General features: G+C 43.1%; 1 protein-coding gene across 2 annotated transcripts in view; it reads left to right on the forward strand.

The window, feature by feature from the left end:
• Positions 1-18,107, forward strand: part of LOC139277017 (docking protein 5-like) — a 474,689-nt gene that overhangs the window by 256,275 nt on the left and 200,307 nt on the right. For both annotated transcript variants that reach the window (XM_070895017.1, XM_070895019.1), the window contains 2 exons: positions 7,709-7,828; positions 13,005-13,194. In XM_070895017.1, the coding sequence (XP_070751118.1) occupies positions 7,709-7,828; positions 13,005-13,194 (310 nt within the window). The remainder of the gene's footprint in view (positions 1-7,708; positions 7,829-13,004; positions 13,195-18,107) is intronic.

An 18,107-nucleotide genomic window follows, 5' to 3' on the forward strand; every position in this document is an offset into this window, starting at 1 on the left:
ATTTGGCTCACACCCTACCACTGGAACCCACAGCCTCGGAAAGTGGAGCCCTGGATGTGTCTTGCTGTACCACACCACTGGAAACTACAGTGTCAGAAGGTGGGGCTCTGGGTGTGCCTCACTGCACCCAACCACTGGGACCCACAGCCTCGGATGTTCGGAAACCATGGAATGTCCCACCAACACTCAAATCACTAGTCACGGATGGGCTGGCACCTCAATGGATGGCACCTGTACCTCCACCAAAGTCAGTAAAACAGCGGGGGCTTCATCCATCTCCACCCCGTCCCTCTATCCCTCACCCCCATGCTCATGGTCTGGAGGGTAGAATTGGAAGAAGTTGTCTCTTCAGGCTCATCCTCGACTGAATCTTCGTCTGCATTGCCAGGGTTGGCCTCAAGTTCTGAAAAATATAACAGAATACAGACAAATGGTTAGCAGCAGAGGTGGGGGCAGGGTGGATGGCATGAGTAGGCTCACATAGTGCAGGCAACAGATTGATTTGAACGAACATGATGATTGATAGCACATTGCATCAAGCGTAGCTGATGGAGACATCGCCAGGAACCAAAGCATGGCTAACTCGCACAGTAATTACATTTAGCAAAGCCAGACTGTGGAATTTGCAGGACCACCCTTTCCCTCAAGTGTGGGCCCAGCTTGTGCAGTGGTGGTTGCTTTTTTCTAGGCAGGACCCATCAAAGCAGCGACCCTCTCTTCCAAGGGTGTCAGTGGCTGCAGATTTGCTGGGCTTCCTCCTGTTCGAGTTCTTTCCCTTTTATTATGTGCTACCTTCCTCTGCAAAGATGAAATGCAACTTTTTAGAGTAGGTGTCTTTCTGCTGGGTTGGATATATACAGCTGGTCACATTTACAATTGCAATTCCATTGAATAAATGAAAATATTACTTACAACTAACTAATTGACCAAGGTCTTGCCATTTATTTTTACACTGACGACCAGATCTCGTGGTGGTCACCCATTGCGCAGTAATTTTCTGCAACTTGGTTCCAGCTTTTCTTCATTTCTTTTGGTGGAACTTTTATGTGACCTCTGCTGGTGTCCAGCTCCTGCCATCTGTTCTCAATCATAGTAACTAGTGCCTCCACTTCTTCCTGTAAGAAATTATTGGTCCTGGCACCGCATTGCATCTTGTGTTGCTGCAGATCCGATTTTTCCAATGCTTTCACACAGCACTCCTTCTCACACACACAACTGGCTCTTCTAAAATGGCCGATTGCCAACCCGGAGCTGTACTGCACATCCGCATCCATTGATATAACATCAAAAACTTCATTTTTTGTTGTTGCACATGTGCAGAAGATGCGGCATGGTTTTTTTGGCGCAGATAGCATTCTCCATCCCCCGAGGTGACTGGACACGCTGCGCGGTGTCAAACTTGAATTATACATCGGGGAAATTTTGGCAAAATATTTTTGGCACATTTCTGACCAAGAAAAACAGACGTAATTCTGGCAATACTGCAGAAAACAGGCTTGGCAAAATTGAGCCCTTTGTGATCTCCTCACAATTTGCTTTCCTACCCATATTTGTATCATCAACAAACTTGGCTACATTACAATCGGTGTCTTCATCCAAGTCATTAATATAGATTGTAAGTTGAGGCCCCAGCACCGATCTCTGTGGCACCCCACTAGTTAACGTTTGCCAACCGAAAAATTACCCATTTATTCCCACTCCCTGTTTTCTGTTCGTTAGCCAATCCACTATCCATGCTAATATATTACCCCCAACCCCGTGAACTTCTATCTTGTGCAGTAACCTTTTATGTGGCACCTTATCGAATGACTTCTGGAAATTCAAATACACCACATCCACTGGTTCCCCTTTAACCACCGTGCTTGTTACATCCTCAAAGAACTCCAGAAAATTAGTCAAACATGATTTCCCTTTCATAAAACCATGCTGGCTCTGCTTTGCTGCATTATGATTTTCCAAATGTCCTGCTACTGCTTCCTTAATAATGGACTCGAGCATTTTCCCAATGATAGATGTTAGGCTAACTGGTCTATCGTTTCCTGTTTGCTGTCTCCTTCCTTTTTTAAATAATGGCGATACATTTTCAGTTTTCCAATCCGCTGGGACCTCTCCAGACTCCAGGGAATTTTGATAGATTGCAACCAATGCATCCACTATCTCTGCAACCATTTCTTTTAATACTCTAGGATGCAGGCCATCAGGTCCAGGGGACTTGTCCACCTTTAGTTCCATTATTTTACCGAGTACTTTTTCTTTAGTGATAGAGATTGTTTTAAGATCCCGCCTCTCTATAGCCCCTTAATTATCTATTATTGTGATGTTTTTAGTGTTTTCTATTGTGAAGACCGATACAAAATATTTATTCAAAGCCTCTGCTTTCCTTGTTTCCCATTATTAATTCCCCAGTCTCATTCTCGAAGGAACTAATGTTTACTTTAGCTACCCTCTTCCTTTTTATATACCTGTAGAAGCTCTTTCTGTCTTTTTTTATATTTCTTGCTAGTTTACTCTCATAATCCATCTTCTCTCTCTTTATTAGTTTTTTAGTTGCCCTTTGCTGGTTTTTAAAATGTTCCCAATCCTCTGGTCTCCCACTAATCTTGGCAACATTGTGTGACTTTGTTTTCAATTTGATACCATCCTTACCTTCCTTAGTTAGCCTCAGATGGTTCATCCTTCTCATACAGTCGTTCTTTCTGACTGTAATGTATCTTTGCTGAGAGTTATGAATTATCTCCTTAAATGTCTGCCACTGCTTATCTACCATCTTAGCCTTTAATCTATTTTCCCAGTCCACTTTAGCTAACTCTGTGTTCATAACTTTTTAATTGCCTTTATTTAAGTTCAGGACACTAGTTTCTGACCCAAATTTCTCACCCTCAAACAGAATTAGAAATTCTAACATGCTATGATCACTCTTTCCTAGAGGATCCTTTACTGTGAGATAATTAATTAATCTTATCTCATTACACATTACAGTACCAGATCTAAGATAGCCTGCTCCCTGGTTGGTTCCACAAAATATTGTTCCAAGAAACCATCCTGAATACACTCTATGAACTCGTCCTCAAGGCTATCTTTACCAATTTGATTTGTCCAATCCGAAATGAATATTAAAGTTGCCCATGATTATTGCAGTACCTTTCTTACAAGCCTCCATTATTTCTTGAGTTATCCTCTGTCCTACAGTGTAGCTACTGTTAGGGGGCCGAAAAACTACTCCCACCAGTGACTTCTTTCCCTTGATATTTCTTATCTCCACCCAAACTGATTCTACATCTTGATCTTCTGAGCCAATATCATTTCTCACTACTGCACTGATCTCATTATTAACAGAGCTACCCCACTTCCTTTTTCTTTCTGTCTATCCTTCAGAATTGTCAAATGCCCCTGAATATTCAGTTCTCAGCCTTGGTCACCTTGCAGCCACATCTCTATAATGGCTATCAGATCATACCCATTTATATCTATTTGTGCCATCAACTCATTTATCTTGTTACGAATGCTGCATGCATTCAGATAAAGAGCTTTTAATTTTGTCTTTTTACCATTTTCCCTGCCGCGACCCCACTTTCTGATAAACTCTTATTTTTATACATTCTGTCCCTTCCTGTCACACTTTGGTTATCATTTCGCCCATTGTTATCTGCCCTATTGTCGTCTTCTTTCTCTTTGACTTTTTAAAATTTCTGCTCACCTGAACCCACTCCACTACTATTTAGTTTAAAGCCCTTTCTACAGTCCTAGTTATACTGAGTCGTACATGGTGGCCCTAGGTTTGTTTCTTGGACTTCAGTTGGGAGAGAAAATATTCATCAGGGTTCTTGTTACTGACCACTATGAAATTATCTTTGCTGTAAAGTACATGTGACTGTAAGTCTGATGAAGGTTTAGCTTTAATGCTCTTCATTGTCGAATCGCCTGCTGAGGCTGTGTGTCTAGACTCATCGATAAAGACTCAGGAAAAATAATGGAGATGCGATTGCCTGAAGCTGTTCCCAGCACCTTACCAGAAGAGAAGGAAAAAACAGCCAGAGGCAAAAGGACTGATTATCATTCATCGATCAAATAGTCGTTAGTCTCTCAAATAGGACTCATTATACTGTTTCACAGCAGAACATTGCTGTGCAACTGGAGATGGTGTTAGGCCTTTAACCTAATAAAACATCTCAAGACGCTTCATAGGAGTGTTATCAAACAGAATTTAACACCGAGACATGCAAGGGGCTATTAGGACAGATAATCAAAAGCTTGGTCAAAGAGTTATGTATTAAGGATGCCTTAAAGGAGGATAGAGAGGTTTCGGAAGAGAATTCCAGAGCTTGGGGCATAGGCAGCTAAAGGCACGGTCGCTAATGGTGGAGCAAGAGGCCAGAATTGGAGGAGCGCAGAGATCTTGAAGAGTTGTATGGCTGAGCTAGGGAAGGACATGGCCGTGGAGGGTTTTGAAAACAAGGATGTGAATTTTAAAATCGAGGCATTGCCGGACCGGGTGTCAATGTAGGTCAGTGAGTTAGAATACGCGCAGCAGAGTTTTGGACGGTCTCAAGTTTATGTAGGGTGGAAGATGGGAGGCCGCCCAGGCTTGGAATAGTCTGAGACCCCCCTGACACTTTAGATGCATGGTGACAGTCGGAATGTGATTGTTCAGTCCGTGTGTTTGCCTGACTAAGTCTGACAGGCTTCTGATGGCAGGGCAGGGGCTGGGGTTGGGGGTGGGGTGGGGGGGGAGGGGGGATAGAAAAATTCATAGAAACATAGAACATCGGTGCAGGAGTAGGCCATTCGGCTCTTCGAGCTGCACCACCATTCAATAAGATCATGGCTGATCATGCAACTTCAGTACCCCATTCCTGCTTTCTCTCCATACTCCTTGATCCCTTTAGCCGTAAGGGCCACATCTAACTCCCTTTTGAATATATCCAACGAACTAGCCTCAACAACTTTCTGTAGTAGAGAATTCCACAGGTTCACAATTCTCCGACCGAAGTAGTTTCTCCTCATTTCGGTACTAAAAGGCTTACCCCTTATCCTTAGACTGTGACCCCTGGTTCTGGACTTCCCCACCATCAGGAACATTCTTCCTGCACCTAACCTGTCCAGTCCCATCAGAATTTTATATGTTTCTATGAGATTCCATCTCATTCTTCTAAATTCCAGTGAATATAAGCCTAGTCGGCCTAGTCGATCCAGTCTTCTACATATGTCAGTCCTGCCATTCCGGGAATCAGTCTGGTGAACCTTCGCTGCACTCCCTCAATAGCAAGAATGTCCTTCCTCAGATTAGGAGACCAAAACTGTACACAATATTTGAGGTGAGGCCTCACCAAAGCCCTGTGCAGTAAGACCTCCCTACTCCTATACTCAAATCCTCTCGCTATGAAGATCAACATGCCATTTGCCGCCTTCACCGCCTGCTGTACCTGCATGCCAACTTTCAATGACTGGTGTACCATGACAACCAGGTCTCGTTGTACCTCCCCTTTTCCTAATCTGTCACCATTCGGATAATATTCTGCCTATCTGTTTTTGCCACCAAAGTGGATAACCTCACATTTATCTACATTATACTGCATCGGCCATGAAGTTGCCCACTCACCTAACCTGTCCAAGTCACCCTGCAGCCTCTTAGCATCCTGCTCACAGCTCACACTGCCACCCAGCTTAGTGTCATCTGCAAACTTGGAGATATTAAATTCATAGTGGTAGCTCCATTGATGCAGTTTCATTTATATTGGGGCTGAATTTGAGACCTCTATGGGTACGTATGAAGTGTGCACACGCCCGTAGGGGCCACGCAAGTTCCGGGTTTAGGCATGCATCCAAATGAAAAGGGCCTCCACGGGTGGAGTTTGGGCTATTTGCCCAACTTCTGTCCAGCAAATGCCCTTGAAACTCGTACACCTGGTAAAAGCAGGCATAAGACCTGCTTTTTCTAATGTAAGAGTTTTTAAAAATAGAAAAATACATTTTTATCACTCATTAACAACCCTGTCCATTATGGTATGTTTATTCTTAGCCCAGTTAAAACATGGGCTTGATTTTCGGCTTTTAGGATTTTGGGGCATTAATGACAGTGGGGTGGTCCTGATAACACCTGGAAAATGTTTGCGCCTCAGTCAACAAAATTGGGCTGCTGGGCCCTGAATGTGGGGCGGAGCAGTAAGGGATGCGTTGTACACCTCTCTTTGGTTGCTAGTTCAGCTCAGCATGCGAAAATCCTGAGCTAAACAGCCGGCCTGGGAACGCACTAAGAGAGGCCTGGGGGTAAAAAAAAATGAAAATAACCCACCAAAAACATTCCCAGTATATAGGCCACGCCACCACAACATAAATCGCAAAAAAAAAAGAAAAGAAAACACGATCACATTGACCTGAGGTCGGCATTACTTACCTTACTGCAGCCGCTAAAGGTTGGAATGGCTGCTTTCACAGGCGTTCCCACCAGGGCGCCCTATGGGTCGGACGGGAGTCAAAAATCGAGCTGGTGTTGCATATTGGCTCGCCTCTTCTGGGTGCTAATGCTCTGCGCCCCGCCAAAACCGTCCCTGAAACTCTGGCGGAGCGCTGGAAGCTGGCCGCCCGCCCAGATGAGCTCATCGCCGCCATTGCCACCCCGCCGGGGTGAAAACAGAGATGGACAGGACCGGAAAATCCAGCCCACCATTTTTTTTCATAAATTATATTTTGTTTAAAATATATAATTAAGTGGCATTTTAATTAACTTTAAATATGTAAATATTTTTTTATTTATTTCACATGTTTGTGTATTTCATAAGTAATCTCCATTCATACTTATGGTGATTCCATATATGCGGAATCACCATAAGCATGAATGGGAATTCCCATTTATTGTTTGGTCAAGCCCACATGATCCCAGGGGCACTGGTGAACTGCCTGCTCCCCTGGTATACGTGGGCCTCTACCCGCGGGTACCCGGAGCGGTCCAGGAGCATGAATCAACGAACCTCCCGGACCACCAGGTAAATTCGTAGAATTTTTGCAGGTCGGAGGCATCCGCCCGCGGGAAGCCACCGTCTGCAATTTCTACCCCAATATGATGACTCCAGATATTGTTTCTGAGAATCTGCCAGGAGCATAACATGCACCCCTCTTCATTTCAAAACATTATAACTAGACAATGCCTCCAATCTTTCCTGGATTTATACTGAAACTGATAGAAACCCTGGGGCTTGCTGGTAGAAAAGCAGCAGCATTAAGATAAAGCTCGGAAGTTTAAAGGTTTATGAGCCACAAATTTCTTTCCTTCCGCAAATAACCTGAACTTAAAATAGCAATTCAAGTTTCCTTCAGACACTAAAGGTGGAAAGATAGCATTTGTTGTATACACTGTATTTATGCCCATTTAAACTGTCAGATAATCGTCGAAGTGATGACGAGAACCTATGAAACTGGTCACTGCCCACATGAGTGAATTGTAAGTCTGAAGGTAAACATTCACAATAAACTTTAGGTGTTCCCCTCTGAAACAAGAACAAAATTATGGTCGTGAAGCTTTCAGTTATCTTCTTCATTGCTTGACCTCAAATTCAAACATAATTCCTAAAAAAATAGCTCCAATTTGGGGTCAATAGTTTAATGTTTTGAGTTTTTTATGGTTTGTGAAGTAAAATCGAGGTCCTGCTGACATAGCTGCAGAGTGTATATTCCATAGATCAGATCACATGAATTCTGTGTGCTTTCACAGAACTTGAGGCAGAGGAATGGTGCAAACTCCTCCTTATGGAGTGTCTGGGAAGCAGAGTCAATGACATCATGCTGGGGGAACCTGATTTGCTGATGGCTGGTGTTCAGAGAGAGCAAACAGGTATGTATCACTTGCTAGTGGCGTCGGCAACAATATTTATATTAATGGCAAGTCATCCAGTGGAATTTGCAAAAAATAAAAAAATTATACGGCGCATGATCCTGGATTTGGGGGCCTTGGGGTATGGCAGCACTGGGAGTGAGGCTGCTGGTGTTTGCCCTATTTGGAGGGATCCTTTGGTCTGACATTACCCTGTGGAGGGAAAGCCTGGGGTAGCGTACTACCATGTAAGGGAAATCTGTGGCTAAGGTGGTAGAAGATGGGATTTGGTTCTGTTATGTATGCATGCTTGTATTATATGATGTCTGTAACACTGAATGTACCCTTATACAGTACACGCCTTATCTGTACACCAGAAGGTGCTGCTGCTGGAGATCTAAGGATTACTTGCACACTGCAGGTAACCCAGTATAAAAGGAAGCTTACAGCTTGGTGTCCTCACTCGAGGAGCTGCAAATAAAGGACGACCGTCTACACAGTTTAAGTACCTTACCCTGCCTCGTGGAGTCATTACCAAAGGTGCCTACATACACAACAACTTGGCGACGAGGATGGGATTTATACCTGCTCCACCAAAAGTTCTCCATGGACGATGGAAGTAGACATTGATGGGGTCCCAGTTTCCATGGAGATCGACACAGGGGTGAGCCAGTCTGTGATGAGCCAAACAACCTTTGAAAAAATTTGGATGAATCCCGCCACTCGACCAAAACTGTCTCCAGTCTAAGCGAAGCTGCTCACCTACATGAAAGGTAAAATCCAAATTGTTGGCAGTGTGGACGTCCAGGTCTCCCAGGGTGGTGTGTTGAACAGACTCCCCCTGTGGATTGTTGCCGGCGATGGTCCCATGCTACTGGGAAGAAGTTGGATGAACCCGGTCCAAATCAGCGATGGCCTCTGGGCTCCAGCAATCATCTTCGAACATGGATCCATCACTGCATCTAGAGATTCCACTGTCCAGCTCGACTGCTCGGCAAAATCTTCAGGACCACACCGCGGCGAAATCTACAGGACCGAAAACCCAAACTTCTCCTTCTAGGCCGGGGCAGGACTCCAAGAGGTGAAAATCATCAAGAAAGGTGGACTCCCGACGTCCATGGCCGAACCTGAGGAAGAAAAGACCACTACAGCCTACCTGGAGGAGAGCCAAAAGATGGCTGCCGCACCACGAGGAGAAGAACCTACAATCAAAATGGCTGCGACAAGACCACGAGGGGCAGCATTGGAGGAGCGACACATGACACTGAGCGGCCAATCCAATTGGAAGGCTCCCTTAAAGGAGACCGGTAACCAAAAAAATTTAAAGGGACAGTTTCAACTTAAAGATGACAGAGACTTTAAAGCTAAAAATGCAGTAAAAGGGTGCAAGTATGATAATGTAACCATGAATTGTGATGCTGGTGTAACTAATGTGAAAAATGAAATGATTGCTTGTGTAAGTAAGGTTAAGAACAAGCTTGTTATGTGTGATGATTATGACAGAGTTTGAAATGCCTAATGTAACCATGTCTGGTGAAACCATGGTGCCAAAAAGTGATGCAAATGCCGTTATTTACAATGTAAAGGCAGTCAATAATGTAGACTCGAATATGTATGACCAGAGCCATGATGTTATGTATACAAGTAGAATACTGTTAAAGGACACCGGGTTCTACAGGGACCATGCAATTGCTAGAGGAATCCCCCCGTGGGAGACCCCCAGGTCCAGCTGGCTACCAGACCATGTAGCCTGGACCTTTGGAACTAGTGTAATGCCCCAGGAAGGAAACACACACACACACACACCCAGTGGGAGCAGACCCACTACAGGGACAGTGATCAATGGGCAGCACAGCCACTAGCACTGGCAGCCTGCCCCAGACCAGCCCTAGACCCCATAGCCCACTACTGATCACCTTCCCAGGTCATTTCAATAAGGACTTGAAAAATGCTTAGGGGGGAGTGTTGTTATGTATGCATGCTTGTATTGTTCTATGATGTCTGTAACACTGAATATGCCTTACACTGTACATACCTTACCTGTATATAAGAGGGTGCTGCTGCTGAAACCTAAGGGTTACCTGCACACTGCAGATAACCAGTATAAAAGGGAGCTCACAGCTTAGTGTCCTCACTCGAGGAGCTGCAAATAAAGGACTACAGTCTTACACATTTTAAGTGCCATACTCTGCCTCGTGGAGTCATTACCAAAGGTGCCTACATACACAACAGGTTCAGTGGTGGATTCTTGGTGTCAATAGGAATTGGGGAATGCTACTGCATAATCATAGCACTCAGCAAGGGTGAGGGCTCCCTAAGTCTGGAAGAATGGCTTTAACTTTGTAAGAGAGCTATGTAGGTTTAGTGTTTTATGATCGGTCCTGCGGGTGTAACTCTGTCTCTGTCTCGCTTTCGTCATCCACCTTTCTCTGACTCAAGCATGTCAGTAGCTATCAACAAAAACAGTTGATAATCCTGATAATTAGAAGGTTTATTTATTTTCAAAATTCAACTGATTATTTAATTTACAATTAATCTCAATTATAAAAAGGTACAGGTTGAACCTCCCTTATCCAGAACCCTCGAGACCTGGCCTGTTCTGGATAAGGGATTTTTCCAAATGAGGGGTGGTCACGTTAAATTGGATGGTACAGGTACTGAGCAAGGGGATATCGGGGCTGGCTGGCTTGGGGCTGGGAGTGCAGCAGAGAGATCATGGGGTGGGAAGGAGGGTGGAGTGGTGGATCGCGGGGTCAGGCCAGCGATTGCGGGAGTCGTAAGTGAAGGACTTCAATTTGTTCAATTTGTTCATGTTGGAGTTCTGTGCATGCGCCACCCGGTGGCCAGGAATGGTTCTGGACAATGAATGGTTCCGGATAAGGGAGTTCTGGATAAGGAACGTTCAACCTATAATAAACACCATGCATCTCCCTTTCAACTTCATGTGCTGTCTTGAGTTTATAAAGTATTTATAACTTGAAACCAAGAAAAGTTGTAACAAGTGTATAATTAGTACAATGCCATGGTTTTTATTTTTTCCCTCCACACAGGCATATGTGCACACAAAGCCTCTCTTTTGAAAAAGAATCAGACAATTTTATTCAAATATAGCTTTTGAAGATGTATGAAGCTTCTCCAAGTAATTTTGGAAAGAAAACAACCAAATAAATTTGAAATATGGTACAGTTTAAGGTTGAATGTAGACTTAAACATTTTAACATCATGAGAGGATGTAGGGGGTTGTTGAACTTTTATCTCCAGCTTCTGAAGAAATTGGCTCAAACATTGTGAGTACTCTTGAGGATCTTTTTCGTCACTCACTGAACTCAGGCCAAATCCCAGAAGATTAGAAAATAGCATTTGTGGCTTCCATCTTCACAAAAGGGGTGAGGGATTAACAATTAAATTATAGACCAGTGAGACTTACTTACACTGTTGGGAAAGTGTTTGAAAATATTAATAGATAATATAAGATTCTTGAGGGGATATGAGACAGTCAACATGGTTTTAGCAGTTGGGGGGGGGGGGGGGCGGTTCTGTGGTGGGGGAGGGGGGGGCATTTCTTGATTTATTGGATTTCTTTTTGGAGATGACAGACACGTAATAGGGAATTACATAAGGTCCAATCCCATGGGGCAGATAGGAAAGTATTAAAATAGATTGGCAAATGGCTGGTTGAGTAGTTGTCTCTAGGCAGATATCTGATTGGCAGCCATGTATCAGTGGAATGTCTTAAGGTTCAGTGATGATTTAGAGGAAGGAATTGTGTCCAAATTTGCAAATGATACCAAATAAAAAGTTCATAAGGATCTTTACAATCTTGATTAGTGTATGGAAAAATGGCAGATGCAATGTTATACAGAGCAGAGATTTGGCAGAGGGAAGATTGATGTGGTTATGCACTAAATGGGAATGTACTTGTGGAATTGGAGCAAGAGAGAAAGCTTCGTGGGCATGTCTTTAAAACCATCAGCACAATATTCCCAAGTTGCTAAAGTAGAATGTTGGAATGCAAAGAGTATAATATGGAAATCTAGAGTTGCCATTTTAAAACTAAATTTTCCCAGTAAAACCACATCTGGAGTACTGCGTGCAGTTTTGGTTTCCATTTCAAAAATGATATTCAGTTATTAGATGGGGTACAGAGAGGGCTACACGATTGTACCCCGAACTTAAGGAAATGATGTACGAGGAAAGATTAACTACCCGAGGTCGCTTCTCTCATGGAAAGCGAACACTGAGAAGGGATTTGAAAGAAGTATTTAAAATTATGAAAGGTTTGGATAAATTGGATTCAAGTAAGCTTTTCTGCTGTATACAGAATTTAAGTGCAAGAAGTCATATTTGCAAATTAAAGACAACAAAAGAAAATAGGAAATGCAGATGGAATCTAAAGGGTCATAATTATCTGGAACAGATTACTGGCATGGGTGGTGGAAGAGGAAAGCTTCATGGGTTTCAAGAACAAACTAGAAACATTCTCTTATCAACAAATGGGATTCAGGGTTGTTAGAAATGCATCAAGGGAATACTGTGCATAGTCTGAAGGTCTTCTGCCTGAAACTGTTACTATGCAAATTTTTGTGGGAGATGGAGGGAGAAGCAGGCCATCATTTGGTGAGCTCATTAATTATGGTATGTCCTGGGAAATTGTGCTTACTACACATACTCAAACTGCAGGATCATCCTCCAACTCACACAGTCGCTATTCTGGACAAAAATATCAAAGACTATTCAGTGTATAAATGTAATCGTGCTTTTATGAATTTGCCCGTATAAATATTAACAAAGGTGGTTTTAATGTTAAATGTTCACATAAGAAGCATAACTCAAAAAAGTGTGACAGAAGAGGCAGATAATCTCAATGCTTGATCTCAGATCCTTGATCTTTTCAATTGCCCTGAAGACATTAAATAATAATATACCCGTATGCCACATATCCAAAGCGTAAGCTGGAATGTCCTTTAAGAATACAAGACATCTCAGGATTGAGACCACGTTTGTAACCTGCTCAAACCCATAGGTTCAGACAATGCATAAATGTTGTGTGTAGGTACCTTGTTATGAGTTGTGGGTTATCCTAGCTTTCATAGGAACAAATAAAAATATATAGTGTAGCGTTCTTTCCAATGTAATAGGATTGTCACAAAAGGCAGATGCCACTGCTGTCTCTAAATTGTCTGCTTTACTTTTTCAGAGAGGTTCAATGTATATTTGATGCCATCTCCTAATCTGGATGTACATGGGGAATGCACTTTGCAGATAACATATGAGAACATCTGTCTTTGGGACATCCACAATCCCAGACTAAAGCTGGTCTCTTGGCCTCTCAGTGCACTCAGACGATATGGACGAGACCCGACATGGTTCACATTCGAAGCAGGCAGGTAAGAGGACATTGTTGCCATTTTTCCCTCTGCTCCTACGAATGAAGATATTCTTTAGCTTGAGGTCTGTTACTTAGTTCTGAGAATAAAATGTTAATTGAAGCTGCTTCATTCAATAGATATTTTAAATATATGGTTGTCACAATTTATGCTCAATTAATTGAAATGATGAAAAAATCTATAGATATGATCAGATATTTTAGATCGTATAAGATCAATGTGAATGTTGTGATTGGCTAATATAGTGCTGCAAATATTCACCTCAGAATATTGAGATGATCACTGATTATCTTTTTTGTGTTAATGCTCTTTAATAACAGTATTACTAACTGTTATTGCAGTTTAAAATTCAACGGAGGTGCTATCATGTTAATGAGAAACACTTCTTCAGACTGTATCCATTTACTGTAATTAGGATCACTCTATAATTTTAAAACTTGAGTTTAATCTTGTCATTTGTAGCATAGCACAGATGGAATGTCTGCTTTTACTCTCTATTGTCATCACTGCACAACTCAAGTCCAACGGTTATATTTTCACATCTCATACTTACCTCCCTTATTGCCTGTTTGAGCTGATGAAAAGTTACAAGTTTGTTCCAAATTCCTGAGTTATCAACAGTTTTGAGTATTCAGTATGTAACTTCCCAGTGAGTTCCAGTGGTAGGTCGATAGGCTTGAGATTTGAAGCCAGGATCATCTGGTCCTTTCTGACTGAGCTGACTGGACAGATTAGAGCAGATTTTCAAGCTGGCATCTACAGCTAGTTGTGTTTGGTCCAATCTACATCAATTTATATTATGCAGCTCAATTTCAAGCAGCTGTAAATTTGAAATAAGTCCAGTTACATCTACAATGTAATCAATATAGACAGAAAGGGCGCTCATTCCAGGTTACATGGAAAAGACTGACTACATTCATTATTGATAATCTCGGATTCTCAATTCCCTGTAACTGTTTCAAAAGTCTACAAACCACCTGAAGCTGATGTGAGACTTGAGCATGTCAGCACGGAGGAGCAAAATTCAATTCGCATAGCAAAAGAACCATAGGGGCCATGAAGATTTTTTTAAATTACACAGCGTGTTGCCGTGATCTGGAGTGCACTGCTTGAAAGGATGGTAGGAGAATAGTAACTTTCAAAAAGGAATTTGATATATACTGGAAAAGGAAAACAAAAAAGAGGAAGGGAGTGAGTTGAAAACATTGGTGGGAGCTGTCTATAGGCCTCCAAACAGAAGTGGTGATGTAGGGGACGGCATCAAACAGGAAATTAGAGATGCATGTAACAAGGATACGACAGTAATCATACGTGACTTTAATCTACATATAGACTGACCAAATCAAATTAGTAATAATACTGTGGAGAATGAATTCATGGAGTGTGAATGAGATGTTTTTTTAGACCAGTGTGTTGAGGAGACTACTAGGAAACAGGCTCTCCGAGATTGGACATTGTGCAATTAGAAGGGGTTAAGTAATAGTCTTGTTGTGCAGAATCCTTTTAGGGAAGAGTGACCATAACCTGATTGAATTCTTTATTAAATGGAAAGTGAAGTAGTCCAATCTGAAGCTAGGGTCCTAAATCTAAACAAAGGAAACTACAAAGGTATGAGGAATGAATTGGCTATAATAGATTGGGAAGATTCATTAAAAGCCATGACGGTGGATAGGCAATGGCCAACATTTAAGGAACAAATGCATGAATTGCAACAATTATATATAAAACAGCTCAAGAATAACAAGGCTACGGGTGCGGATGGAATTCACTAAAGTAAGGTGGAGAGGCACTGTTGGCGCGGATACATGACCTCATCTCTTTCATTTGGAGGGAGGAGAGCATGCCGGGAGATCTCAGAGATGCAGTGATCATGACCATCTTTAAAAAGGGGAATAAGTCCGACTGCGACAACTACAGTGGAATCTCCCTAATATCAGCCACTGGGAAGGTTGTCGCTAAAGTTCTTCTCAACCATTTTCTCCCTGTGGCCGAGGAGCTCCTTCCGGAATTACAGGGCGGATTTTGTCCCCTATGGGACACAATGGACATGATCTTTGCAGCGCGACAGCTGCAGGAAAAATGCAGGGAACATGGCCTTTTTCGATCTTACAAAGGCCTTTGACACTGTCAACCGTGAAAGCTTATGGAACGTCCTTCTCCATTTTGGATGCCCCCAAAAGTTTGTCAACGTCCTTTGCCTGCTCCACGACGACAACCAGCGGTTCAATTACAGACCCAATCCACGTCCGGACCGGGGTCAAACAGGGCTGCGTCATCGTTCCAACCCTCTGCTCAAGCTTCCTCGCTGCCATGCTCTACCTCACAGTCAACAAGCTCCCCGCTGGATTGGAACTAAACTACAGAACCAGTGGGATGCTACTTAATCTATGCCGCCTCCAGGCCAGGTACAAGATCACCCCAACCTCTTTCGTTGAGCTACAGTACGCGGACGACGCCTGCATCTGCGCACATTCTGAGGCCGATGTATTCACTGAGGCATATGAAAGCATGGGCCTCTCGCTTAACATCCTTAAGACAAAGGTCCTCCACCAGCCTGTCCTCGCTGCACAGCACTGCGCCGCAGTCATCAAGATCCACGGCATGGCCCTCGACAACGTGGACCACTTCCCATACCTCGGGAGCCGTTTATCAAAAAAGGCAGACATTGATGCGGAGATTCAACATCGCCTCCAATGCACTAGTGCAGCTTTTGGCTGCCTGAGGAAAAGAGTGTTCGAAGACCAGGCCCTCAAATCTACCACCGAGCTCATGATCTACAGGGCTATAGTAATACTCGCCCTCCTGTATGGATCAGAGGCATGGACGATGTACAGAAGACACCTCAAGTCACTGGAGATATATCACTAATGATGTCTCCGCAAGATCCTGCAAATCCCTTGGGAGGACAGGCGCACCAACATCAGTGTCCTTGCCTAGGCTAACATGCCCAGCATTGAAGCACTGACCAAACTCGATCAACTTCGCTGGGCAGGCCACATAGTTCGCATGCCAGACACGAGACTCCCTAAGCAATTGCTCTATGCGGTGCTCCTTCACAGCAAACGAGCCAAAGGTGGGCAGTGAAAACGTTACAAGGACACCCTCAAAGCCTCCCTGGTAAAGTGCGACATCGCCACTGACACCTGGGAATCGCTGGCCAAAGACCGCCCTAGGTGGAGAAAGTGTATCCAGGAGGGCGTTGAGCTCTTCGAATCTCAACGCTGCGAGTGTGAAGAGGTCAAGCGCAGGCAGCGGAAGGAGCGTGCGGCAAATCAGTCCCACCCCCCCACTTCCCTGATGAATGTCTGTCCCACTTGTGACAGCGTCTCTGGCTCTCGTATTGGACTGTTCAGCCATCAAAGGACTCATTTTAGGAGTGGAAGCAAGTCTTCCTCGATTCTGAGGGACTGCCTATGATGATGAATGACATTCCTTTCTGGCGCAAAACACAAAAGGAAAAGTGTCCCAACCATGGCTAAGAGGAAATTAAGGATAGTATTAGATCCAAAGAGGAGTCATACAAAGTTGCCAGAAAAAGTAGCAAGCCTGAGGATTGGGAGCAGTTTAGAATTCAGCAAAAAATGACCAAGAGATTGATTAAGGGGTGAAAAATAGAGTCTGAGGAAACTTGCAAAGAACATAAAATCTGACTGCAAAAGTTTCTACAAGTATGTAAAAAGAAAATGATTAGTGAAAATAAATGTAGGTCCTTTACAGTCAGAAATGGGAGAATTTATAATGGGGAACAAGGAAACGGCAGAATAATTAAATAAATACTTCAGTTCTGTCTTCACGGAAGAGGGCACAAATAACGTCCTAGAAATGCTAGGGAACCAAGGGTCTAGTGAGCAAGAGCAATTAAAGGAAATGATTATTAGGAAGAAAATAGTGCTGGAGAAACTAATGGTACTGAAGGCCGATAAATCCCCAGGGCCTGATGATCTGCATCCCAGAGTATTAAAAGAGGTAGCCATGAAAATAGTAGATACATTGGTTGTCATCTTCCAAAGCTCTATAGATTATGAAACAGTTCCTGTAGATTGGAGGGTGGCAAATATAACCCCACTATTTAAAAAAGGAGGAAGAGAGAAAACAGGGAACTATAGGCCAGTTAGCCGAACATCAGTAGTAGGGAAAACACGAGAGTTTATTATAAAGGATGTGACAATGGGACACTTAGAAAATATCAACGAGATTAGACAAAGTCAACGTGGATTTATGAAAGGAAAATCGTGTTTGACAAACCTACTGTAGTTTTTTGAGGATATAGCTGATAGAATAGATAAGGGAGAACCAGTGGATGTAGTGTATTTGGATTTTCAGAAGGCCTTTGATAAAGTCCCACATAGGAGGTTAGTGTGCAAAATTAAAGCACATAGGATTGGGCTATGTACTGGAATGGATTGAAAATTGGTTAACTGACAGGAAACAGAGAGTAGGAATAAACGGGTCTTTTTTGGAGTGGCGGGCAGTGACTAGTGGGGTACCACAGGGATCAGTGCTTGGGCCCCAGCTATTCACAATGTATATAAATGATTTGGATGAGGGAACCAAATGTAATATTCCAAGTTTGCTGACGATACAAAACTCGGTGCGATTGTGACTTGTGAGGAGAATGCAAAGACGCTGCAAGGCAATTTAGATAGGTTGAGTGAGTGGGCAAAAACATGGCAGATGCAGTATAATGTGGATAAATGTGAAGTTATCCACTTTCGTAGGAAAAGCCTAAAGACAAAGTATTATTTAAATGGTGATAGCTTGGGAAATGTCGATGTACTGTACAAAGGAACCTGGGTGTCCTTATACACCAGTCCCAGTCATTGAAAGCAAACATGCAGATGCAGCAAGCAGTTAGGAAGGCAAATGGTATGTTGGCCTTCATTGCAAGAGGATTTGAGTACAGGAGCAAGGAT

Source organism: Pristiophorus japonicus, chromosome 12 (genome assembly GCF_044704955.1).
Source record: "Pristiophorus japonicus isolate sPriJap1 chromosome 12, sPriJap1.hap1, whole genome shotgun sequence".
NCBI classification, from domain to species: Eukaryota; Metazoa; Chordata; class Chondrichthyes; family Pristiophoridae; genus Pristiophorus; species Pristiophorus japonicus.